The sequence below is a fragment of the Notamacropus eugenii genome, chromosome 5 (genome assembly GCF_028372415.1).
Source record: "Notamacropus eugenii isolate mMacEug1 chromosome 5, mMacEug1.pri_v2, whole genome shotgun sequence".
In the NCBI taxonomy this organism is placed as follows: domain Eukaryota; kingdom Metazoa; phylum Chordata; class Mammalia; order Diprotodontia; family Macropodidae; genus Notamacropus; species Notamacropus eugenii.
In genome coordinates, this window is record NC_092876.1 from 368,350,653 (window position 1) to 368,377,639 (window position 26,987).

Consider the following 26,987-nt stretch of genomic DNA (forward strand, 5'->3'; position numbering starts at 1 on the left):
GAATGCTCCCATTCCCACTTGTAATGGCATTAAGCCAACTACTGCAGCACAGCCCCCATTCCAATTTCTACTTCCTTTCAGCTCAGTCCACTTTCTAATTCTCATTCCCAGGGCAATCTCTGCCTGAGACCACCTGGGCAATTCTGGCATCCCACTGGGAATTCTAGGCTGCTCAACTTTATTTCTATAGCACTGCCCCCAGGTAAAGCCTCGTTTTGGGGAATCAGTTGATGAAATTATGCAAGGTACATCTGGGCAGAAACTGTCTTCTACATCTAGTACTCTTTTTATACTCTTTTTATATACTATAAGGACTATTTACATGCTTCTGCCACATAAAATGACAAAATGTTGAAATGAGCAGAACAAAAAAATTCTGAAATGGGATATGATGTTCAAGTTAACAAAATGATTTTTAAGGATGCCAATTCTAAAATAATTAGAGAAAAAAACATAAGGAGTTTGGGAGTCCTATTTTCTTTTTCTTTTCTTTTATCTCTCTTTTTTTTAAGATTTCATCTCACCATCTCACTCAGGCTAGAATCTCCTGGGGTACTCATGGTCCTGACTTTGTTTCCAACCTGAACAGGTTTGCCCCTCCATGGGCAACTAGGTGTGACCCTGCTCCAAGAGGCCCATCATACTGTGTCAAACTGTGCACCCCAATTTGCATAGCCTATTGTAGCTCAAAACTCCTGAGCTCCAAAGATCCACAAGCTTCAGCCTTCTTGGTAGCTGGGATTACAGGCATGTGCCTATTTTCTTTAAAAGATCCAGCACCTGAATGTGAAATAAAGTTCCATATGCTATCACTAAAGAAACCTGCTCCCTAAAAATAACTGAGGTAGAAAAAGGATTGAAATCATTTCAGTTTTCAAGGTCTTTGTTCAATTTAACTTTTCATCAGAGGTTATAGTAATCATGAATCTGCAGGGATATCACTATACTGACAAAGAAGAAGCCCCAGGGATATTTTTTCTGTTGTTCCAAACAATATCGATTTAGTAAAGAGTTTTCACTATTCTCTAATTTTTTTTTGCTCAACCATAAAAATCTACCCTTAATGCTTCACTCAAAAAAAAAATCTATATTTAACCAAGAATAGATTAAAATTAAATTCCTTTATACATCCTCACAAAATACTCTGCTCATTCAAATTCACAGAGTACATTGTGCTGAGAAACAAAAGAGACAGCAGAATTCTAATTTTTCAAGAATTAGAAAATATAAGAAAAATAATAGCTACATTCTATGTCTAGAATTTAAAACTGTATCTAAAGCCTGTATATGTTAAATATATTTAATCTTTTATAACCAGACACTCTACAGCAGAATTTGCATGTTTAGGACACAGACCAGTATGACTTAGATATCAAAAGTAAAAGAAAAACACCATTAAGAGAGAACCTAAGTGACTTTTCAGTGACTTTCTTTTCACAGTGTGAATTTTAAGAATTAAGAATTGTATAACTCATCCATTTCCTGTTACCTAGAAATAAAAAGTCTTTTTTTATTGATTTCTATGATGTGTGATGCTAAAGAGGTTATATTCACCTTTCCTTTTGAGAAATCACATATCCATCTAGGACTTTGAGGTTTAAGCACCAGCTGACAATGTATGGCCGATAGTCAAAGCCTGGAATGGAGGGTGTGGCCATCACACAGGGATTGTTCATGATTGACAACTGTTCCAACTCAGAAAGGGATGCCAAGAAAGAAATCTGGAACAAAGGAGATTTTTGTTGAAACCAAAGAACTACTTAGTGTCAAGCACCGGATTTCTGATGATTCACATCTTAACAAAACTGGAGAAGGCAACAATTTCCCTATTGTTCTGAAAATGGGCCACCCTCTGCTCTATCTGCTAACTTTAAAAAAAATCAGCAACAACATGGCCATCTGTCCTGCTATACTTAGGCTTGGATTATCCTTTAGAAAAGTATCATCTATCAGCTTCCCTGACACAAAGAAACTAGATTATTTGTAAAACCATCTATGGTAACCGAGGGAAAGGTATATGCATGGTGTCAAACTTCTTTTACCCAGATGGTCGCAGATGGATTATTATGAGCTTAGCACATTAAAGTGAATGCAGTCCAATCCTACACTAATATACTAGGATAAAGAGGGGATGGAAGGGAAGAGAAAGAAGAATGAAATCACATACAAAAAGTAAAAATGATTTTTAAATTCTTCCAAAGTGCTGAAAATATGAAACTACCCCCCCCCCCCCCAATGGATCTTTTTTAGCTCTCTCCTTCACATAAATGGTTATCAAATATGTACCTCATTTAGGTCTCGTATTTCATTCTCTGCCAGTGAAAGGATAACAAGGCTTCGAGGGAGACAAGCTGGAGCCATTCTAAGAGAGGTGATGATATTTCCATGTAGCAAGAGAGTCTTTAAAGCAAGACCAAATAACAGACACGAATTAAAGCAGTGCAAAAGAAAATCTACTTTGGCAGTGTTGCAATATTGTCTAAATTTGATACAGAGACAGATTTAGTTATGCTGTAGAAAGCATAGTTATAAAATGTTAGAACTATTAAGAACCTTAGATAGCTACTACCCCATCACTTTACAGAGGAGAAAACTAAGGCCCAGGACTTGCCCAGGGCTAGTGACATGCCCAGGGTCACTCAACCAGTTAGTGAGAGGCTATGAGATTTATAATTATATCTTAGTGATATTTCTTTATTTTGAATCAAAACAGAAAAATAAATGCACTAGAGAAATAATAGGTAAAGTAAAATTTCTCTTTAAATATATTATTTGGCAATTTTAGGTCATTTTTTAAAAACTGAAGTGCCTGATCAAGAGAATACATGAAGAAAGCAGATAATAATTTCTAAAGCTGAGATGATGGGAATCATTTGATCTCAAGTCAACAGAAATTAGAAAAAAAAGACTGATCTGGAGTTTTGACAATATATCAACCAAACCTCTTTTTTTTAAAAAAAAGCTATTTTAATCATCCTTAGTTTATTTACTAGACTCTCCTTCCATCTATTATCTTAAAAATCTGACTGCCCCAAATCTTTTATGATAATTACTAATAAAGATGATTTCTACTAAGAAAGGTGGAGTAATTGAGCTAATGTTATTGACTTCAAGGTTGATTGACTCCACCAGCTGCTAATAATCCAAATGAAGCACAAAGACAAAAAAACTATCTTAGAGATAGTCTCTAAAAAGCAGGAATTTCTAACTGTTATCTGATTTCCAATTATCTTCCACTTCATAACAGTTCCAGAGGGCATGTGTTTTATCTTTAAAAAGTAAAGAAAATTAAAATTAATCCTATCTTTAAAATTTGGGGTTTTTAAATCACACCATTAAGATAACTGCAGAGATGTCTGGGAGTGTCACAAAACTATATTTGGGAATCACTGCTCTAGAAATTCAGTCAAATCAAGGGTTTCTATATTATATTCTAAAGGCCAATAACCTTTATTGGCTCAAGAGAAGGAAATGCCAACATGTGCAGATAGGAGATAAAGATTATCCTTAGTTAAGAATTGTCAACTTTTTATCTTGTAAGACAAGGTCTAAAAACCAGGAGTACATTGTATATAGTAACAACACTGTACAATGATCAACTACGAATGACTTAGCTAGTCTCAGTATTACAATGATCCAAGATAATTCTAAAGCACTCATGAAGAAAAATGCTATTCACATCCAGAGAAAGAACTGATAGAGTCTGAATGCAGATCTAAGCATACTATTTTCAAATTATTTTTTATGGCTTTTTCTTTTGGTTTGTTTCTTCTTTCACAACATGACTAATATGAAATTATATTTAGCATGAATGAACATACATAATGTATACCAAATTGCTTACTTAAGGAGGAAGGAGGTGAGAGGAAGGGAGAAAACTGAGAACTCAAAAATTTTTTAAAAATGAATGTTAAAATTGGTCTTTACATATGACTGGAAAAAATAAGATACTCCGTTTAAAAAATGCTGCATTTAGGAAAAAAAAAAGAGCAGACCTAGACATCAGTTTCAAATACAATTCCAATATTCAGGAGATGGTGAAGAGAGCTAGAAGGAAACATAGAAAGAAGCAATTTTTCAAGGAATTATTGAAATGCTAATTTTAACATAATCTACTCTTCTCACACAGAAGCATGATTTTATACTGATCAGATCATTAACTGTCAACATAGTGTCTTCAAATCTCAAAGAAGACATGAGGTCAGAGGGCACACTTACCTTTAGAGCTATCAGTTTAGAAATATCACCTATTTGGGATATATTATTGTCTGATAAATCAAGATGTTGTAGAGTTGTGCAGTTACTGATCTGGTCTATTGCCTAAGATGAGAAAAAATTAATTATATTAATTTATGCATGAGCCCCATAAAACAAAACACTTCTTTAGTTCACAACTCTTACAAATCTCCTCTTCTGACTTCTGTAATGACTGGAAGCAGGTTAGACAGAAGCTGGCAAAAGAAGGGACTCTTGGGAAGAATCAGAACAATCAGGGAGAACATCATACCAATCCAGTGGCTACAGAGTTGTCCTTGGAAGCAGAAAGCCCTGGGTTCAAGTACCACCCCTGACACATTCTGCTGTAGTGACCCTAGACAAAACTCTTAACTTCCTGGCACTCCAGACAACTCTTTAATACTATGAGAGGCAGTACACAGAAACACTAACTTTATTTGGCATTTAAGTTTGGAGTAAATTTTTCAAATATATTTTAAAAGTCTATAATTTATAGAGAAGGCACTGATGCACATAGATAGAGGAAGTTTCTCACCATGAGCTAAAACCACAAGTCAAGATAAAACAAAGACATAAAGACAGAGACACAGAGAGACAGAGAGAGAGAGAAAGAGAGAGAGAGAGAGAGAGAGAGAGAGAGAGAGAAAGAGAAAGAGAAAATGAGAGAGAGACTAAGCAATGGACTCCCATATCGTGATATTGTGGCATGTTTAACAGGGTTTTTAGAAAATCTTAGAGCTCAAAGTCTTATCACATGGAAATAAGTTTTGTATGACTGTACATGTATAACCTACATCAAACTGCTTGCCTTCTCAATGAGGGGGCAAGGGGAAAGGGAGGGAGAGAATCAGAACTCAAAAATTTTAAGTAACGAATGTTAAAAATTGTTTTTACATGTAATCAGGGGAAAAAATATTGAATTTTAAAAAGAGAAAAAAAAGTTAGGAGTCTTGAGGCAACCTTGCAGATGAGAAAACTAAGTCCCAAAGGAATGAAATGACTCAGCCGAGTTGGTTGGCAGAAGCAGCACTAGAACGCAGGTCCCTGGTCTCCTTTTCCAGGGCTTGCCCCAACTATGTTGCGTAAGCCTCAAATCATCTCTATCTGAAACTAATTTATGTGATAAATCCTTGGGAAGTTTGATTTAAAGGGTGACAAATCATTCCTTTAAGATATTTAATTTTACTGTAGATGAATCCTTCTTTTGAGAGGTCTGATTTTAATGTATCACTTTATGTATTTTCATTGTTTTTTTAAAGTACCTAGGTATTTGAGTATCTGGAATATAACATGCACAGTAAAGAAAGGAAAAAGTAATTTGTTTACTTCCATTCAAATGACATCTAAAACAATTTTTTCAAAGGTTCCTACTTTTCTAATCTCTACTTTTTAAAAACTGTTTACCTTTAGATTATTTCCTGCCAAATTCAGCCATTCCAATTGTACTAGCTCCTTCAGACCCTCCACATAGCCAATACTATTATGAGGCAGGTTCAGCACTCGGAGCTGAGTCAGTTTGGCCACACCCATCATCCGAACCAGTCGATTATTGGCAACTGACAACTGTGTAAGGACAAAGAAAAACAATTATTCTCAGTAAAGATATATACAAACTTCATGGTGACATTAAAACAAAAAGAAAAAAATCTCCCTTCAACAGCTATGCACAATTGTTTCTGTTCATGTTTTAAAGACCTTTTCACCATTATCCAACATCATATAGTATATATTGTTCTTTAATTTCCAAGCAAAACAAAATTAAAACTGAGAATCTGTAAATAATATGCAGAACAAAATGGAACAATTTGTTACACAGGCCAAGAAAATTTTCATAAAAGAGCAAGCTTTTAGCCATATACTGAGAATGGGGGTACCTTGTGAATACAGTATAATATTAGTATACTGTCATTATAATTATTTCATTATATTAACATTTAATTTAATATTTTATCATATCAATATATTATCAACATAATTATTTTCGCTTTAATAGAAACCTTAATCACTTTAACAATTTTTTTCAGATTCGTGTAAAGTTGGCATGGATGCGTTCATCGTAAAAACAAGATGGTCTTGTTTTTTTTAATGTCTGTAGTTTTCCAAGGCAATAAGTTCCTAAATCAACCATTTTCCCAAGTATCACTTAATACTGACCTGTATTAGTCTTCGGCACTTCTCAAGATTTTCCAATTTAATAATCTGATTTTTGTCAAGAATCAAAGTATGTGTATCAGCATCACAGGACAAATTTGGACCCAATTTCTGCAATCCTTGGCCTGACCAGTCAACCACTGCACCTTGAAAAATGAGGGAAAACAGTTAGAAAATAAAGACAGTTGCATAATTTTGTATAGAGAAATTAGTTTTTTAACCAGACTGAGAACAAAAGTAATAATGGATATTTAAGATGAAACTGCACTGAGATAAATGTGAAGTTTTACATTTAGACTTATGTAAAAAAAAACAGAAGTTTTAGAAGACTAAGACTGCAATGTGGGCCAAAAGTGTGATGAGTCACAGCTGTATTATTAGAAGTACAACATCCAGAACAATGGAAGAAATCTCTCCAACATAAACTGGATTAGTCAAACCACATTCAAAATATTATGTACAGCTCTGCAAATCATGTTCCAAAATAAAACATAGATAAACTAAGGGAGTCAAATACATGTCATACAGGAGCAGCTGAAGGAACTGGGGGTATTTAGCCTGGAAGGGGAAAGCTGAGGAGGAAAATAATCTTCAAACATTGTGAAGAGCTGTCAAGTAGAAGAGTAATTAGACTTATTCAGCTTAGAGCAAGAATTAGGATGAAGAGGATGTAATTAATGGTAGGTGAGTTTCACTTAAGGAATTAAAGAATCATGGGGAAATCAGCTGCTCTCTCATAGCCATAGATTCCAGATCTGAAAAAAATCCACCCTTCCTAACAATTAATAGTACTTTCAGACCACAGAATGAATGGCTTTTAGAGTCATTCATCACTAGATAAATGATCAATTGGAAGAAATCCAATCTATCAATAACCATATAAAAAAGGTGTTCCGGGGCGGAGCCAAGATGGCAGAGTGAGAGCAATGACTCACCTAAGCTCTTAGACAAACCCCTTCAGATACCTCTAAAAAGAATCTGACCAAATTTTGGAGGTGCAGAATCCAATAGGAGACAGACTGTGGCAGATTCAAAGCCCAAGACAAACTGGAAGGTCCACGGGAAGGATCTGTTCCACAGGAGTGAGCCCACAGCGCACAACGCAGCGCATCCACTGGCCCAGGGTGAGAGACCAGCATAGCCAAGCTAATGACAGCCACTGAGCACCAGATATCAGCTGCAGCAGCTCCTAAGACTTTCAGCCCGCAGATTAAACATCTGTAAATCACCTACTTGAACGTCCAGGAGCCAGGATGGTGGAGTGATCAGTAAATGCTCTCTCCTCCCCACCTGATGACCTCGAAAAAACCATAAAATATTTCCCCAGAAAAATTCTGGATCAGCAGGAACAGAAGAGGGGGCAAATAGTCTCATAACACCTGATACTGTGGCAGAGGTGAATCGGAAGGAGAGAGGCCCCAGGGTGGAGGAAATTCACACTAGGACCCAGGCAAGGCTCAGTGCTAGGAGCCCCAGGAGGGATGGAAACTCGCACTAGGATCTAGGCATGCCTCAGCACTCCAGGGGAAAGGGGAAGACAATAGAGCAGCTGGGATCACCATCCCCTGAGCTTGCCTTTGCTTCAGTTCAGCTGAGGAGATCTACCGTGACCAGACCACTCCTCCCCCACACTTAACAAGTTAACCCCAGGGCAGATGGGGGAAACACAAAACAAAAAGATAAAAAGACACTTGCTTTTAGCTTTTTCACACAAGTCAGTTCAACATCAAGTTCTGCAGCTTCTAACTGAAAGAACCAGAAGCCACAACACACAATCACCATAATGAACAAGAAAAAGCAAAACAAGCACGAAAAAAACCATAGAATCTTTCTATGGGGACAAGGACCAAAACACAAATACCAAAGAGGTCAGTAGTGAGACTGTACTTCCATCTGAAACTTCAGAAGGGACTATGAACTGCTCGAATGCACAAATAGCTCTCCTGGAACAGCTGAAGAAGGAAATAGAAGAAAAACTGGCCAATTATTTTAAAAGTATAAAAAAAGAATTCACTGATGAGAACATCTCTTTAAAAAGGAATAACTGAACAAATGGAAAAAGAAGTACAAAAATTAACTGGAGAAAATAACTCCTTAAAAGGAAAAATTGGTCAGACGGAAAAGGAGATACAAAAGTTAACTGAAGAAAACAATTTGATAAAAATTAGAATTGGGAAAGTAGAAACTAATGACTCTTTGAGACAACAAGAATCAGTCAAACAAAATCTAAAGAATGAAAAGATAGAAGAAAATGTAAAACATCTAATTGGAAAAACAACTGACCTGGAAAATAGATCCAGGAGAGAAAATTTAAGAATTATTGGCCTGCCAGAAAGCCATGATGAAGAAAAGAGTCTAGACAACATCTTCTAGGAAATCAAGGAAAATTGCCCATTAGTGCTAGATCCGGAGGACAAAATAGTCATTGAAAGAATCTACTGTTCACCTCCCAAAAGGAATCCCAAACTCAAAACCCGAAGAAATATCATTGCCAAATTCCAGAACGATCAAGTGAAGGAGAAAATACTACACCAGTCAGAAAGAAACCATTCAAATATCGAGGAGCTACAGTCAGGATCACATAGGACCTTGCAGCTTCTACATTAAAAGATCAAAGGAACTGGAATCTGATATTCCGTAAGGCAAAGGAGATGGGACTACAACCAAGAATCAACTACCCAGAAAAGTTCAGCATAATATTTCAGGCAAGGAGATGGTCATTCAACGAAGTAAGGGATTTCCAGACCTTCCTGACAAAAACGCCAGAACTTAATAGAAAATTCGATCTTCAAATGCAGGTCTAAAGAGAGGCATAAAAAGGTAAACTGGGGGGGGGGGGGGGGGGGGGAATCTCTTACTCAATTTGGGCAAACTGTTTACCTCCCTATAATGGAAGATGATACCTGTTAATCTTGAGAATTGTACATCTATTATGACATATAAAAGGGATATACATAGAGGAAACAGGTATAAAGTAAATGATGTCATGTTAAAAATATGATTTAAGCATGCAAAGGGATTGTAACAGGAGATGTGAAAAGGAGGAAGCAGAAAATGGTAAATTACATCACAGGGAGAAGTACAAAACTATAGTAGAGGGAAAGAGGGGAGGGAGATGAGCGTTGTTTGAGAGGTACTTTCATCTGATTTGGTTCAAGGAGGGAACAATAAACTTAAGTATATAATTCTAACTAACTCTATAGGCAGTAGGAGGGGAAGGGGGAAGAAAAGGGAGGGAAGAAACAGTAAGGGTAAAGGGGAGTAAAAGGAAGCAGGGCTAAAAGAAGGAAGGGAAGGCTGCAGGAGGTGGTGGTGAAACGTGAAAACTACTGAGGAGGGAAAGGAAGATGGGAGTACTAAAAGCACAAACGGTGAAAAAGAGGATGGAGGGAAATACACAGATTGTAATTGTAACTGTGAATGTGAATGGGATGAACTCTCCCATAAAATGGAGACGGACAGCAGAATGGATTAAAAGCCATAATCCAATAATATGTTGTTTACAAGAAACACATTTGAAACAGGGGGATACACACAGGGTAAAGGTCAAAGCTTGGAGCAGAATATATTGTGCTTCAGCTGATGTAAGAAAAGTAGGAGTAGCAATCCTAATCTCAGACAAAGCAAAAGCAGAAATAGATCTAATCAAAAGAGATAGGGAAGGAAACTATATCCTGCTAAAAGGCACCATAGACAATGAAGCAATATCATTACTAAACATGTATGCTCCAAGTGATATAGCATCCAAATTCTTAGAGGAGAGGTTGGAGGAATTGAAGGAAGAAACTGACAGCAAAACTATACTAGTGGGGGACCTCAACCTCCCCATCTCTGAACTTGATAAATCTAACCTCAAAACAAATAAGAAAGACGTTAAGGAGGTAAATAAAACTCTGGATAAGGTAGATATGATAGACCTCTGGAGAAAACTGAATGGGAATAGAAAGGAATATACTTTTTTCTCAGCAGTACATGGCACATATGCAAAAACTGACCATGTACTAGGACATAAAAACCTCACAATCCAGTGCAGAAAGGCAGAGATAATCAATGCATCCTTCGCAGATCATAATGCAAAAAAAAAAAATTATATGTGATAAAAGGCCATGGAAAGATAAACCAAAAATCAAATGGAAACTAAATAATCTAATCCTAAAGAAGGAGTGGGTTAAACAACAAATCATAGAAACAATCAACAACTTTATTCAAAAGAATGACAATAATGACACAAGATACCAAATCTTATGGGATACTGCAAAAGCAGTTCTTAGGGGAAGTTTCATATCTTTGAATGCCGACATAAATAAAATAGAGAAAGAGGAGATCAATGACCTGGGCACACATCTGAAAAGGCTAGAAAAAGAACAAACTGAAAATCCTCAAGTAAATACTAAATTAGAAATACTGAAAACCAAAGGAGAGATTAATAAAATTGAAATTAAGAAAACTATTGAATTAATAAATAAAACCAATAGTTGGTTTTACGAAAAAACTAATAAAATTGATAAACCTTTGGTCAATTTGATTAAAAAAAAGAAAGAAAAAATCAAATTACTAATATCAAAAATGAAAGGGGTGAACTCACCTCCATTGAGGAGGAAATTAAAACAATAATTAGAAATTATTTTGCCCAACTTTATGCCCACAAATTCAACAATCTAAATGAGATGGATGAGTATTTTAAAAAATACAAATTGCCCAGATTAACAAAACAGGAAGTTGAATACCTAAACAACCCCATCTCAGAAAAAGAAATTGAACAAACCATCAATGAACTCCCTAGGAAAAAATCTCCAAGGCCATATGGATTTACAAGTGAATTCTATCAAACATTTAAAGAACAGTTAATTCCAATACTATATAGACTATTTTTGAAAATTGGGGAAGAAGGGGTCCTCCCAAATTCTTTTTTGATACAAATATGGTTTTGATACCTAAACCAGGAAGAGCCAAAACAGAGAAAGAAAATTATAGACCAATTTCTCTAATGAATATAGATGCAAAAATTTTAAATAAGATTTTAGCAAAACAAATACAGCATCTTATCACAAGAATAATACATTATGATCAGGTAGGATTCATACCAGGAATGCAGGGCTGGTTCAATTATTCAATTAATTCAATCAATCAAATCAATAAAACTATTAGCATTATTGATCATATCAGCAATAAAACTAACAAAAACCACATGATTATCTCAATAAATGCAGAAAATGCTTTCAACAAAATGCAACACCCATTCCTATTAAAAACACTGGAGAACATAGGAATAAAGGGAACTTTCCATAAAATAATTAGCAGTATCTACCTAAAACCATCAGCAAGCATTATATGCAATGGAGATAAGCTAGATGCATGTCCAGGGGTGAAACAAGGATGTCCATTATCACCACTATTATTCAGTATGGTACTAGACATGTTAGCTGTAGCAATTAGACAAGATAAAGAAATTGAAGGAATAAGAACAGGCAAAGAAGAAATTAAGCTATCACTCTTTGCAGATGATATGATGATATACTTAGGGAATCCCAGAGATTCAAGTAAAAAACTCCTTGAAATAATAAACAACTTTGGCAAAGTTGCAGGTTACAAAATAAACCCGCACAAATCTTCTGCATTCCTATATATTAATAACAAAGTCCAACAGCAAGAGATAGAAAGAGAAATCCCATTTAATGCTACGGTAGACACTATAAAATATCTGGGAGTCTACCTGCCAAAACAAACTCAGGGACTATATGAACACAATTACAAAACACTTTTTGCACAAATAAAGTCAGATCTAAGTAAGTCGAAAAGCATCAGTTGCTCATGGGTAAACTGACCCAATATAATAAAAATGACAATTCTACCTGAATTAATTTACTTATTTAGTGCCATACCAATCAAACTATCAGATTTTCTGTTTTCTAGAGCTGGATAAAATAATATCAAAACTCATCTGGAAGAACAAAAGGTCTAGAATATCAAAGGGACTAATGAAAAGAAATTCGAGGGAAGGTGGCCTAGTGCTACCAGATCTCAAATTGCATTATAAAGCAGCAATTATCAAAACCACTTGGTACTGGCTAAGAAACAGAAGGGTAGACAAGTGGAATATGCTAGGTACTCAAGACACAATAGGCAATGAATACAGCAATCTTCTGTTTGATAAACCCAAGGACCCCAGCTTCTTGGATAAGAACTCACTGTTCGACAAAAATTGCTGGGAAAACTGGATAACATTGTGGCAGAAACTAGGCATAGACCCTTGCCTGACACCCTACACAAGAATAAAGTCCAAACGAGTACACGATCTAGGTATAAAGATAGATATCATGGACAAAATGGAGGAGCAAGGGATAGTGTATTTATCAGATTTATGGAGAAGGGAAGAATTTTTGACTAAAGAAGAGATAGAAAGCATTATGAAGTGCAAGTTGGATAATTTTGATTACATTAAACTGAAAAGTTTTTGCACAACCAAACCCAATGCAACCAAAATTCAGAGGGATGTAGTACATTGGGAAAAAATTTTTATAGTTAATCTCGGGGATAAAGGCCTCATTTCTAGAATATAAAGAGAACTGAGTCAAATGTACAACAATACAAGTCATTCCCCAATTGATAAATGGTCAAAGGATAAGAACAGACAATTTTGAGAGGAAGAAATTAAAGACATCTATAACCATATGAAAAAATGCTCTAAATCACTTTGGATTAGAGAGATGCAAATCAAAACAACTCTGAGGTACCACATCACACCAATTACATTGGCAAACATGACAGAACAGGAAAATGATAAATGTTGGAGAGAATGTGGGAGAGTTGGAACACTAATTCATTGCTGGTGGAGCTGTGAGCCCATCCAACCATCCTGGAGAGCGGTTTGGAACTATGCCCAAAGGGCTACAAAAATGTGCATACCCTTTGACCCAGCAATACTGCTTCTAGGATTGTATCCCCAAGAGATCATAAAAATGGAAAAGGGTCCCACATGTACAAAAATGTTCACAGCGGCACTCTTTTTAGTGGCCAAAAACTGGAAATCAAGGGGATGCCCATCAACTGGGGAATGGCTGAATAAATTATGGTTTATGAATGTAATGGAATACTATTGCATCATAAGAAATGATGAACAAGAAGACTTCAGAGAGGCCTGGAAAGACTTATATGATCTGATGCTGAGCGAAACGAGCAGAACCGGAAGAACTTTGTGCATAGCAACATCTACAGCGTGCGAGAGTTTTTTCTGGTAGACCTGGATCTTCATAGCAATGCAAGGCCATTAAAAAAAAAAATTCCCAATGGTCTTCTAAGGCAAAATGCCTTCCACATTCAGAGAAAGAACTATGGAATTCAATTGCAGAATGTAGCAGATCATGTGTGTGTGTGTGTGTGTGTGTGTGTGTGTGTGTGTATTATGTTTTGGTTTGTTATATGATTTCTCCCATTTATTTTAGTTCTTCTACACAGCAAGATTATAATGAAAATGTATTCAATAGGACTGTATGTGCAGATCCTATGTAGAATTGTATGCTACCTTGGGGAGGGAGGGGAGTGGTGGGAGGGTAGGCAAGGGGGAAAAAAATCTAAGTTTTATGGTAGTGATTGTAGAGCATTAAAAATAAATAAAATGAATATATTTTTTAAAAAGTATTCCAAAGCACTAATAATTAGACAGATGCATATTAAAATAACTCTGAAGTTCCACTTCACATTCATCAGATTAGCAAAGATGACTAAAAAGGAAGATGACAATTGTTGGAGGAGCTAAGGGAAAACTGGGCCATTCAGAAGATGTGGCCTTCCACCCTCTACTAAAAGAGGTGAGTTGCGGCCCCCTCATTTTACAGATAAGAACAATGAGGCCCAGAGGAAGTGAAAACATTTGCTCAAAACTGGAGAGTAAAGATAAACTACCTCCAAGATTCTGCAGACAATTTCATGACTTTTTAAAGCTTCAGTTTCCCCATCCACAACATGAACCAAATTTGCCTCCCTGTAGTATGATGTCTATTCCTCTTGCTTGCTGCCTGAACTTTGGGCATTGTCAGAAGTGGCTAATAAATGTTTAATTGGCTCTCTGGAAAAGAAAACGTACCCCAAAAAGCTTTTCAATTTAACCTAAATAATTAACATTTTCTCGTGTCCTTAAGTCTAGATAGTCAATAAAAATATAAACCAAAACTTGATTTATACCTAAATGCTCACACTGAAAATTTAACAACTGGCTTGAAAGCCAGTTCCAGCTAGCTCTAGCACACCCCTGTCATTTGCAACTATGGATTTTACTACAGGCCCTTTTCCTGGATTTTTGTCTACTGTGAACTTCTGGGCATCTCAGATGTTTTTGATTTTCCTTCACTGTATCTTTTCTTCAATACGGACATACTACTTCCCCACTCGCTTTTAATTTAAAGCCCTTTGGATTAGATTTGCAAAATACCTGATAAATTGTTACCAGCCTTTGTTAGGAAGATTCTATCCCTGGCCAGTAGTCAGCCATCCCTTTATTTTAAGCCATGATCCAAAAGTCCAACCATTCTCAGATACCACTTTGTTACTAACCTATTAACTTTTCAAATCAATTTTTCTTTTCTGTATACATTGCTTTTGATAGGGAATAATGAGGAAAAGTGCCCATGTTTAGCACATGGTTTTGTAATATTTAATATTTTCTAGGTTCCTTCTCATAGTTATTTGTAGCCAAATAGCACAACTACCACAGAATAACAATAAGTGCATAGCGGTCATTCTTTTCGACAAGATTTGGAAGGTTTTCTGCTATGCCTTGGATACTTGTCTCAGAAAGACAACAGACCTCTCCACTGTTATGATCAGGTCAACAAATAGCTAATTGAGAACTCCAGATTACTTATCACCACTATTTTTCTCTCCTTCCTCTGACTTTTTACTAGATGATTTCTCACCTGATCACTCCTGTGGCTCTATTTTAGCCTGCTCTGGAGGACAAAAGAGGCACTTTTCACTCAGGGCATATCTTTCTCTCCTTCAAAAAGAGCCTTAAGTTTGTTGCTTATTTTAACTCCAAGTACAAAGTTCTCCCTTTCTCCCCTTCCTCTTCTATGTAACATTCTTCCACTTTCCAACCTCTTGACAATATTCAAGTTTAAAGGAAGAAGCTCCTCTTGGAGTATATAAAGTAAGGGCAGTGGGAGTTGAAAGTATGTGAACATATTATTTTCTGCCAACTCTAGGGATATGGATGAAGTGATGGAATGAAATGGCCTCAACTAGGATTTTTCCCTATATTTTGCACAGCTGTTTTTCTAGGCATAAGAAATTGACTTAAGTTGGAAAAGGTTAAAACTAGTTTCAAATTTTCACAAACTGAGGCGTTCTAGAGTTCTAGCTTTAAATCTGTCACAGCATGTATTTCAAATTGTGCTACAAACATATTCTCAAGGAGGCAAGTCCCCTAAAGGCTGCATTTATGTTGGGGAGTGGGAGGAGAGAAAATGAAGATTTCCTCTCTCCACAAGGGTGCTGGTAAACAAACACAGTATGCTTGTCAAAATCACAAATAAATTAGACAGTTATGAAAAGACTCCTTATGCCAGAGCCAAAGAAAACACGTGAGGTTTATAGCCTATTCTGACACTAGGATCTGGTGGCCAGTGGGTATGATAAGCACAATTTCTCTTTGAAGACCTCTTTCTTCTCCTTCTCCTGCCTTCCCTAAAAAAAACCCAACAAAAACCACTTTTGAGGCTCAAACTGCCAGGCGTTCCCCCTAGTGCTCCCCCCTTCCAGTTTTTTTTTTCATTTCCTCCCAGATCCTAGTGTCAGAATAGGCTATAAACCTCACAATGGGAGGGTGGGGGGGACAGAAAGGGGGGAACCTGTATGGGTATTCTCTCATCACAAGGGCTTCCATGATGCTGTGGAATGAGCGCTGGATCTGGAGTTCACTGGCTCAAAAAATGTTTTATGGAAAACCTTTGATGCTGGTTCCCTCTCCAAGCAGGGGGAACCGGGTACACAGTCTCAACCTCTGCAGTCCCAGCCAAAACAAAGGTGACAACCTGCCTGGGCAAAGGCGGAGGAGGAATGCTCTGATAAGGAAGGACCCATCCCATCCGCATGTAGACAAGGCCCAGTCTCTCAGCCTCTCACCTGAGGACCAGGTGGGTCCATGAATGATGCTCCTACCTGAGACCGCCCGGCCCCCACTTCATCAAAGTCATCAGTCCCCTCCTACGGGAAGATGATGAACGAGAGACTAGGGGCAGAGTGAAGGGGAGTGAGGGTGTGGGGAGTATGCTCTTGCCAAATTTAGCTCTTCATTCTTCCCAGTTCGGCCCAGTTCCCAACCAGGGAGGACTCTTCCCCAACCCCAAACAAACCAAACAAGCAGCGGGATCAGCGCGGGGGGTGGGGGGTGGGGTGCTGAACGAAGTCCCCTGGGAGCTGTAGTCCAGCCCCTCTGGCCCTCGCCCTGTCACCGAAGGAGCTACAGAGCGCGGGAAGACTACAACTCCCAGAGGGCAGCACTCCCCGCCGCCCCAGACGCCAAGCTTAACTGCAGCTAGAGAAGATATGAACTGAAACGCAGCAATAAAATGGGGACTCCAACTTCTGTGGAGAGGCGATTACTGTAAACGGGCTTAGCGAAAGGATTTCTAAACTAAACGAACAAGGTACTTTTACCTTCTCGTGGTAATAAAGCCGCGTCGCTCCGCGCCGCCATTGCCATACTTCCCGCTTGCTAACACCAGGCAACTGACTTCCCGAAGCTCTGTGGGGTATGTAGTCTAGTTGGGCTAGCGCAAAACTACTATTCCCAAGATGCACAGCGCCCATGCCTCAACACCCCCCACTCACAACCTCCTCCCCAGGGCCAGTGGGAAGGGAGAACCCATTGCCTTCTGGTTGGTAGAGAGGGTTTAATAAATTAAAGTAATATTGGAGTCCAATTATACAGCTGGAAATAACTTAGAAACAGTAGTTTAAATAATTGGCAAATTGTTTCCTATACCTGCTACCTCCTCCCTCCATCCCCTGCTTCTTAACCCATATTGAAAGCCTGTTCACTCATTATAATGTGTTATCCCAGAAAGGGAGCAAAACGACTAAATATCATCCTACAGGAAGATCGCACCACGTTTAATGGTTGTCTGTAATTCTCTAGACATACTTAGGAGATATCTTCTTGAAGGTGGTAACTGAATAGTGGCGGTAGGCGTGTGAAGTTAGTACAGTGATTAATCATATAGAATAAAAAGGAGAGAGAATATGAGTTAGTTGGTCCTAAGGAAGGGTGTGTTCCTCCTTCGTTGCCGAAGAAGACCATGCCATCAGGGAAATAATGACATGACTTGCACTTGACTTTGTTTTGAGCGAGGGAGGGCTGTGCAGGTCACCAGCCTCACTTCTCCTCCAGAGCCATCTGAATCCAGTGACCAGATATTCATCAGGATGACTGGAGATGACCCAGGATGAGGCAATTGGGGTTAAGTGACTTGCCCAAGGTCACACAGCTAGTGAGTGTCTTGCCTGAGGTGAGATTTGAACTCAGGTCCTCCTGACGCCTGCCCTAGTGCTCTAACCACTGCACCACCTAGCTGTCCCAAAGGAAGGGTAAGAGTGGAAGTGAGGTAGTGAACAGGAGCTTTAAAGAACCCACAAGTTTGAAGTATGGGAAGGGAAAAGACTTCAAGGAACATAAGGAAAGTGAGTATGATTTGGCCAAGGGCAGAAGCTCTTGTACCTAACCTTTGTCCAGAGCCCTTAAAGACTTTTTTGCATATTCTAAGTCCTTGCTTCCTCCCCTGAAGTCATATTCATTTGAGGGACAATTAAAAAAAAGAACTAAATGAGGTCAGTATATCTGAGTCCCTTTTAATTACCACACAAGAATAAGAGAACCCAGGGGACACAAATAAACCTGAGGCTTGTGTTATCAGTGACTATAGATCATTTGCCGATGAATCCATGATTCAAAGCCATCCACATCCAGCAGGAAAACTTCACCACCCACAGGAAATTGTTCTTCTGTTTGAACTTTGAGCAGAATAACATCCAACACAGCAGGCAAACCTTTTCCACGAATATGTCTCCTTGTCCAGGACTTGATATTGATAAGTTGAAGATCATTGAACAAAGTTATATCTCACTCAAGGACTTTATTTAACCTTAATTTATGAATAGATGACGCCTTGTTTGAAAGGTGGCTTAAGGCTGTATTTTCCTCTAGCAAGTAAAATGCATTTTTCTGTAATCAATAAATAACAAACTCAGAAAATGGTTCAGATTTGTCTTTGTATTCCCAGCACTTAGCACAGTGCCTGACACATAGTAGGTTCTTAATTAAATGTTTGTTGAGTAGTAAATGGATTCTTTCCCTTCTCAATCAGGTGAGAAGGTATGATCTGCTATAAACAGTCATTCACAAACAGTCATTCACTGCGTGTAGGCAGTATGGCATGGTGAAAAAAGAGCTGGCTTCAGAGCTTGGCTTCAAGTTGGAGGTGCATTCAGGGTTAGGGTTCCAATGAACAGTGGTTGTACGGCCTAGACAGGGAGAGGGGGCGGTTGTCTCTTAACCTTGAAGTACTCTGTACAACCTGTGAAACTACAATTTGTTTGGAGCAGTTTCTTATCTGCATTGATAGAAGAAATCCCCTTACTGAGAGTTCCCTATACCAAAGAACTCAGCTAAGTGGCACAGTGGATGGAATGCCAGGCCAAGAGTCTGGGGTCTTCATCTTCCTGAGTTCAAACACTCAGACACTTACTAACAGTGTGACTGGTCACTTAACCTTGTTTGCCTTGCTTAATAAGCTGGAGAAGACAATGGCAAACCACTCCAGTATCTTTGCCAAGAAAACCCCAAATGAGGTCTCCAAGACAACTGAAAAATGACCCAACAACAAACACAACCAACAACAAAATCACATCCAAACCAGAAAGACCCTTGATATATTCATAGACCTTTCTCTTAAAGATCTTATAGAGATGGAAAAGTAGACATATGGGTCAGTAGTTGCTAATACCAGCCTCATTGCTCTTTTCTTTGAAGTAATAATATCATCTATGATCCTTTCCATTCTTTTGTGCTATTCCTATCTTTGAAATCTACTAAAAATCAATCCCTAATTTATATGAATTAATGCAAAGTGGAGCAACCAAAGTGCGAAGAAATATGAGAAGACACCTTCTCCACCTCCCTCCCTCCCCACCCCTTCCCTTTGGAAGGCAAGCAATTCAATATAGGCCAGATCTGTGTAGGTTTGCAAATGACTTCCATAATAGTAGTGTTGTGTAAGAACTAATTATATTTCCCTCCATCCTATCCTGTCCCCCATTACTTCTGTTCTCTCTTTTGATCCTGACCCTCCCCATGAGTGTTGACCTCAAATTGCTCCCTCCTCCCCGTGCCCTCCCTTCCGTCATCCCCCCCATCCTGCTTATCCCCTTATCCCCCACTTTCCTGTATTGTAAGATAGGTTTTCATACCAAAATGACTGTGCATTTTATTCCTTCCTTTAGTGGAATGTGATGGGAGTAAACTTCATGTTTTTCTCTCACCTCCCCTCTTTTTCCCTTCACTAAAAAGTCTTTTGCTTGCCTCTTTTATGAGGGATAATTTGCCCCATTCCTTTTCTCCCTTTCTCCTCCCAATATATTTCTCTCTCACTGCTTGATTTCATTTTTTTTTTAAGATATGATCCCCTCCTCTTCAGTTCACTCTGTGCACTCTGTCTCTATGTGTGTGTGCGTGTGCATGTGCATGTGTGTGTGTGTTATCCCACCCTGTACCCAGATGCTGAATAGTTTCAAGAGTTACAAATATTGTCTTTCCATGTAGGAATGTAAACAGTTCAACTGTTGTAAAGTCCCTTATGACTTCTCTTTGCTATTTACTTTTTCATGCTTCTCTTCATTCTTGTGTTTGAAAGTCAAATTTTCTTTTCAGCTCTGGTCTTTTCATCAAGAATGCTTGAAAGTCCTCTATTTCATTGAAAGACCAATTTTTCCCCTGAAGTATTATATTCAGTTTTGCTGGGTAGGTGATTCTTAGTTTTAGTCCTAGTTCCTTTGACTTCTGGAATATCCTATTCCATGCCCTTCGATCCCTTAATGTGGAAGCTGCTAGATCTTGTGTTATCCTGATTGTATTTCCACAATACTTGAATTGTTTCTTTCTAGCTGCTTGCAATATTTTCTCCTTGACCTGGGAACTCTGGAATTTGGCCACAATGTTCCTAGGAGTTTCTCTTTTGGGATCTCTTTCAGGCGGTGATCTGTGGATTCCTTGAATACTTATTTTGGCCTCTGGTTCTAGAATCTCAGGGCAGTTTTCCTTGATAATTTCATGAAAGATGATGTCTAGGCTCTTTTTTTGATCATGGCTTTCAGGTAGGCCCATAATTTTTAAATTGTCTCTCCTGGATCTATTCTCCAGGTCAGTTGTTTTTCCAATGAGATATTTCACATTCTCTTCCATTTTTTCATTCTTTTGGTTTTGTTTTGTGATTTCTTGGTTTCTCACAAAGTCATTAGCCTCCATCTGTTCCATTCTAATTTTGAAAGAATTATTTTCTTCAGTGAGCTTTTGAATCTCCTTTTCCATCTGGCTGATTCTGCTTTTGAAAGCATTCTTCTCCTCATTGACTTTTTGAACCTCTTTTGCCAATTGAGTTAGCCTATTTTTCAAGGTGTTATTTTCTTCAGCATTTTTTTGGGTCTCCTTTAGCACGGAGCTGATCTGCTGTTCATGCTTTGACTGCATGTCTCTCATTTCTCTTCCCAGCTTTTCTTCCACCTCTCTAACTTGATTTTCTATGAGCCCTCTATGGCCTGAGCCCATTGAGTGGGCTGGGATATAGAGGCCTTGACTTCTGTGTCTTTGCCTGATGGTAAGCATTGTTCTTCCTCATCAGAAAGGAAGGGAGGAAATGCCTGTTCACCAAGAAAGTAACCTTCTATAGTCTTATTTCTTTTCCCTTTTCTGGGCATTTTCCCAGCCAGTGATTTGACTTCTGAATATTCTCTTCACACCACCTCGCCTCCGGATCCTCCCAGCCAACACTTGGGGTTTGAGATTCAAATGCTGCTTGCCAGCCTCAGGGCTTTTGGCGGTGGCAGGGCTGCTATTCAGTGTGTGATTAAGTTTAGGTGCTCAGGTCAGGGCAGGGCCACCTCCCTGGCTCAGTTCCCTCAGGGGGTTTATGCAGAGACCTTCAACAATGGATCCAGGCTCCTGCCTGCTTGAGGAGCCCTGGTCTGTTCCCGTCTCCGCTGTTGCCTCCCGAGGGGGCCTGAGTTATGGGGGCACCCCACTCCCCTCTTGACCCGCCAAAGAGACCCTCTCACCGACCCCTGTCACCTGTGGGTGGAGGGACCCGTGTGGCCGCTGGAGATTCCATCCCTGAAGCCCGCTCGGATCTTTTCCTCTCAGTGCCGCGGCCGCGGCAGGGCTGTACTCAGCTCCCAGTCCCGGCGCCCAGTCTGCGGCGCGAGGGACCTTTTGCGAGAGGTTTGCAGGTCTCTCTGGAACAGAAATCTCCCTCGCTCCAATGTTCTGTGGCCTCTGGGTGCAGAATTCACCGTGAGTTACTTTTTTGTAGATGTTCTATGGGTTGTGGGTTTGGAGCTATGTGTATGTGCGTCTTTCTACTCCTCCATCTTGGCTCCGCCCCCCCAACATTCATTTTTTTAAAAAAGATTTTGGGTTCCAATTTTTTCTTTCTCCCTCTTTCCCCTCTTTTCTCCCCAAGACAGCAAGCAATCTTATATATTACCCACCCCTTTTCAAGGAGGACTTTGATTCTTGCCAGGAGGTGAGAGGGAGATTGGGGCCACAAGTTTGGTCTGCTCTGTCTTTCTTCAAGAGGGGAGACTGGGCTAGAATTTTATCAGTCCCCCCATCCCCTAAATATTATTAGCATGTGGAAAACAATTTTTAGTCTCAAGCTGCTTATCCTGGTCACCATCCCTTAATAATAAAGATGTATCATAAGCTATATCCAAAGACTCTATTGCCTTTCTACCAATTACTAGTTACACAAAGACCACCACATGTAATCAATAGTGATTAAATCCTTTTACCCAATCAGAGAGCAAAGAAATCATAGAAATTACGCAGATGAAAATGTACCAGACAAAACATTGGGAAAATATGCTCTCTCACTGAAGGGGTGGTAGGGTGAGTTATCTTAAGTTAACAAAGAGACAGACAAAAAGAGATAGAGAATGAGACAAAGAGAGCATTGAGTATTCAGTCTCACCCACAAGAAAATTTCACAAAATCTCTGGGATTGAAAATAGGGATACACTCAAGGTGCCAGCTTTTCTCTGTGTCTCATTCTTCCCATAGTCTTTTTTTTCTCTCTAGGAATCATATTATGTGTCCTCTTTTGAAAACATGAACAACTCTCTTCTTCCCAAGTCTCCCTAGGTGAGCAGTATGGAGTTGTGAGTAATCCTTCTCTCCACCAATGAGGAGACTCTATTGCCAATGCCTAGCCTTTAGTCCTGGGTTACACACAAAGTTAATCAAAGCTTTATTAAACATCCAATTTGTTAACAATTACATATCTCCCACCAACTCAAAAAGTAGATAGGCTTCACAGATTTTTTTAGGTGGCACCTTTGTGGGAGCTTGTGAAAAGATGAAATAAATTAATATGTGAAATTATTTAAGTTTTCCTCTGCATTTTGTTTTTGCAGTTCAGTCACATCTGACTCTTTGTGAGCCCATTTGTAGAATTCTTGGCAAAGATACTGAAGTGATTTGCCATTTCCTTGACCAACTCATTTTATAGATGAGGAAACTGAGGAAGGCGGGGTAAATGATCTGTCCAGAGTCACACAGCTAGTAAGTTTTTGAGGCCACATTTGAACTCAGCAACACGAGTCCTCTTGACTCCAGACTTGGTACTGTGACACCTAGCATCCTTTTTTCTTCTGCATAGTTCTTTTTTTAATATATTCATTTTATTTATTTTTAATACTCTACAATCACTACCATAAAACTTAGATTTTTTTTCCCCTTATCTACCCCCCAACCCCCTCCCTCCCCAAGACAGCATACAATTCTATATAGGATCTACACATACATTCCTATTGAATACGTTTTCATTATAGTCATGCTGTGTAGAAGAACTAAAATAAATAGGAGAAATCATATAACAAACCAAAACATAATACACATACACACACACACACACACACACACACACAAATGATCTTCTACATTCTGTGATTGAATTCCATAGTTCTTTCTCTGAATGTGGTAGGCATTTTGCCTTAGAAGACCATTGGGAATTTTTTTTTTAATGTCCTTGTCCTATGAAGATCCAAGTCTACCAGAAAAAACTCTCGCACATTGTGGTCATTGCTGTGCACAAAGTCCTCCTGGTTCTGCTCCTTTTGCTCAGCATCAGATCATATAAGTCTTTCCAGGCCTCTCTGAAGTCTTCTTATTCATCATTTCTTATGATGCAATAGTATTCCATTACATTCATATACCATAATTTATTCAGTCATTCCCCAATTGATGGGCATCCCCTTGATTTCCAGTTTTGGGCCTCTACAAGAGGAGTTTACTCTTCTCCTGGCCTGTGCACTGGTCTGTGAGCAACCAAAAATTTTTCTGCCCAGATTCTGGGAGTAGTAGAATTCCCACTCCACAACCGCCTCCACCTCTACCATGCTTCTGGACTGTGCTCAGAGCTGAGATTCAGATCAACTGCTCAATTCCCCAGGGGCTTTAGGCAGAGGGCAGGGCTGCCACTCAGGGCTGAGACTCAGATCAGCTGCTCAGTTCCTCCAGGGGTTTTAGGCTGAGTGCTCCACAAATGGACTCTGCCCCTGCTGCCACCACTGCCACTGCCTGGGGCTGGGGCTAGGGAAGGACCCTGCTCCCTTCTTGCCCACTTGAAAAACCCCTCTCACTGACCTTTGAAGTTGTCTTTGATGTTTGTGGGTTGAGGAATCTGAGAACTGCTGCTGCTCCTGGGGATTCTTCCCCCAAGGTCTGTTCTGGTCCTGTTTCTCCTGGCGCCGTGCTGCCAAGGCTGGGCTGCACTTCGTGCTCCAAGCAGTTGACCTTTCCTATCAGCCTTCCAGATTACCTTGGGCTGGAAATCTCTTTCACTCTGACATTTTTTACAGGTATTTTATGGGCTGTGGGGGAAGAGCTAGTGTATGTGCATCTTTCTACTCTGCCACCTTGGCTCCACCTCCCCTCTTCTGTATATTTTAAAATATGTTTTAATGGTCTTCAGAGGGCCTCCAATGATGAAACTTGTTACTTACCTCCTAAGAGGTGAGGGACATAAGAGAAAAAGAGATGTACTTTTTTGGACACAGCCTCTGTGTGAATTCATTTTGATTGACAGTGCTTTTTTTGTTCCAAGAATTTTACCCTTTTTTCTCCCTTCCCCTGCTTAATTTAATGAGTTCCTTCAAACTGCATGAGGAGATTACAAGGCATGGATCTTTGTCAAAAGGAGGGCATCTCCCATGGAATCAGATGCTCCTCCTATAGCACCTGGATAGGATGACACAGGGAGTTCCCAATAGGTCCCTAGTGACTGGGTGGGAGCTGCCTCATGATGACTTTCAACTAAAAGTCAAGGAAGATGACATCAAATTGCTTGCCATCTGGAGGAGGGGAAGAGGGAGAAAAATTTGGAACTCAAAATCTTATAAAAAATGAATGTTGAAAACTATCTTTACATGTAATTGGAAAAAATTTAAAAGTACCATAAAAAAAAAAAGTCAAGGAAGATGGACTCTTCTCTGAGGAATCTCCCCTTCTATGGTTTATGAGAGTAAGCTATAAAAGAGCTTCACCTCTCTTTTGGATCCTTCTTTTTTATGATTTTCCTCCTTTGGACTTCCAGTAGAGGTAGAGGGAAGTGGGTGGAAGAAGAAGAAAATATTTCTCTTCTTTTTGACTTCACACTAAGAGAACCAATGTCAGAGATCCATGTGGAAAGGAAACGTTTCTTTTTGTTTTAAATAGTCATCAAAAAGACATAATTTATTTAAAATAAAGACATTCGTTAAGATAGCATAATAAGAATGGCAGTTACAAAACCATTTTCCCCATTATTCTGAGGCTTACTTTCTCACCAATACACACAACTTCCAATGGAAGAGGGCCCCCAAACTGAGAGTACACTGGTAGTGAGGCATATAAATGGGGAACACACAAATGTCTCTGATTCACATAAACTGATAATCAGGGAGGCAGCAAGCACATCAGTGGAGGCTCATAAGAAATAACATTAAAAAACTGATCCCTGTTGTCATTTAATTTCTCATAGTATCATCATACTATTTCCCCTGGATAAAGTGTCTCTGCTAGGTGGGTAAGTCTTCACAGTTTAGTGCTCACTTCCCAGACCTAGTTCTCTTTGGAATCCATACTCTTGTCTGCTCTCACTCCTCAAAGCTGCATCCCAACCCTGTCTGTATCTCTGGAAGCATTTCTATTTTCCCTACTGGATGCTGTGAGACATGTTTCTATCAAGGCTGAACCTGGAGTCCCTGGGCCTCCAAATTCTGTCTGTTTTCTTCTGCATTTCTAATTGATTTTCTGATCACAAGTCAGTGACATGTTATCTTGAGAAATCAATGTTTCTGGCCTTAGAAATTATATCTTTGGATGACTATTTCAAAAATAATATGCCTCCCTTCAACATGCATTTCTGCTGACATTGGTTCTCTTGGTGTGAAGGCAAAAAGAAGAGAAATCCTTTCTCTCTCTTCGTACCACCTCCCTCTAACACTACTAGAAATCCAAGGGAGGGAAATCATAAAATAGAAGGGTTGAAAAGAGAGATAGAGTTCTTTTATAGCTTACTCTAGTAATCCATAGGAGAACTTCCTCAGACAAGAGTCCATTTTCCTTGATCTTTTTATTTTGTAAATAGTATTTTCTTTATTTTTCCAGCTACATGTAAAGGTAATGCCTTATGAATCAAGAGTTCCTGAATTCAAGATTCAGACATCAGTTGAACAGGGGGAGCTGGTTTTCACAGCCCTGGATATCTCAAAGGAGAAGGCCATCGCCAGGATCACCCTATGTCTCTGACATTAACTACTTGTAGGACCCTGGACAAATTGCTTCACTTTTCTGGGCCCAAGTTTCCTTTTATATAAATTAAGAAGATTGGATTACACGGCTTTTGAAGTTCCTACCAGGTCTAAATCTATGCTCCTAGGATCCAAGAAAGCCATGACCTGACTGCCCAGGAGATACTGACCTTGCCAAACTTTTACAATAAATGCTATGAATTACACAGACAAATTTGATGTGAAAATGAAATATTTATTCAACAGTCCTACAAAGGTTCTTTATCTTCCAGGGAAGTATGATGAAAATAATGGGCTATTTGAGCATTTCTTATTTTATTGCATGTTTTCTGTATTTCCTCACATATGCTTTAGGATACTTTGTTTCTTTTGGGGGTGGGGGGAGGAGAAAAGAATAAAAGCTGTTCCATACCTGATGCTCATATTATACCACTGAGTACTTTTATGGAAGGCAATCCTGTTGCTTGCTTAAAAAAATTTAAAGACTTTGTAGTTATGACCAGAATATGAGAAGGAAGAGAGGTAGTAATGGAGTGATGGGGGCA

The 26,987-nt window shown here is 39.0% G+C and overlaps 1 protein-coding gene and 1 long non-coding RNA gene across 4 annotated transcripts in view; one reads left to right on the forward strand and one right to left on the reverse strand.

Annotated features, from left to right (window-relative positions):
• Positions 1–17,144, reverse strand: part of CEP97 (centrosomal protein 97) — a 29,944-nt gene extending 12,800 nt beyond the window's left edge. Inside the window, exons 1-6 of one of the 3 annotated variants that reach the window (XM_072614138.1) lie at positions 17,041–17,144; positions 6,391–6,533; positions 5,641–5,799; positions 4,219–4,320; positions 2,287–2,400; positions 1,555–1,721 (exon numbers count right to left, since the gene is read on the reverse strand). In XM_072614138.1, coding sequence (XP_072470239.1) covers positions 1,555–1,721; positions 2,287–2,400; positions 4,219–4,320; positions 5,641–5,799; positions 6,391–6,533; positions 17,041–17,086 — 731 coding nt within the window. In that variant the 5' untranslated portion in view covers positions 17,087–17,144. Of the gene's footprint in view, positions 1–1,554; positions 1,722–2,286; positions 2,401–4,218; positions 4,321–5,640; positions 5,800–6,390; positions 6,534–16,506; positions 16,742–17,040 lie in introns of those variants that run through there. The other 2 variants (XM_072614139.1, XM_072614140.1) reach the window with 2 other exon arrangements.
• LOC140506701 (uncharacterized) lies at positions 16,805–26,656 on the forward strand. The gene is made up of 2 exons (XR_011968041.1): positions 16,805–17,030; positions 26,300–26,656. It is a non-coding gene; the product is annotated as an uncharacterized lncRNA (long non-coding RNA).
• Positions 26,657–26,987: the final 331 nt, after the last annotated feature.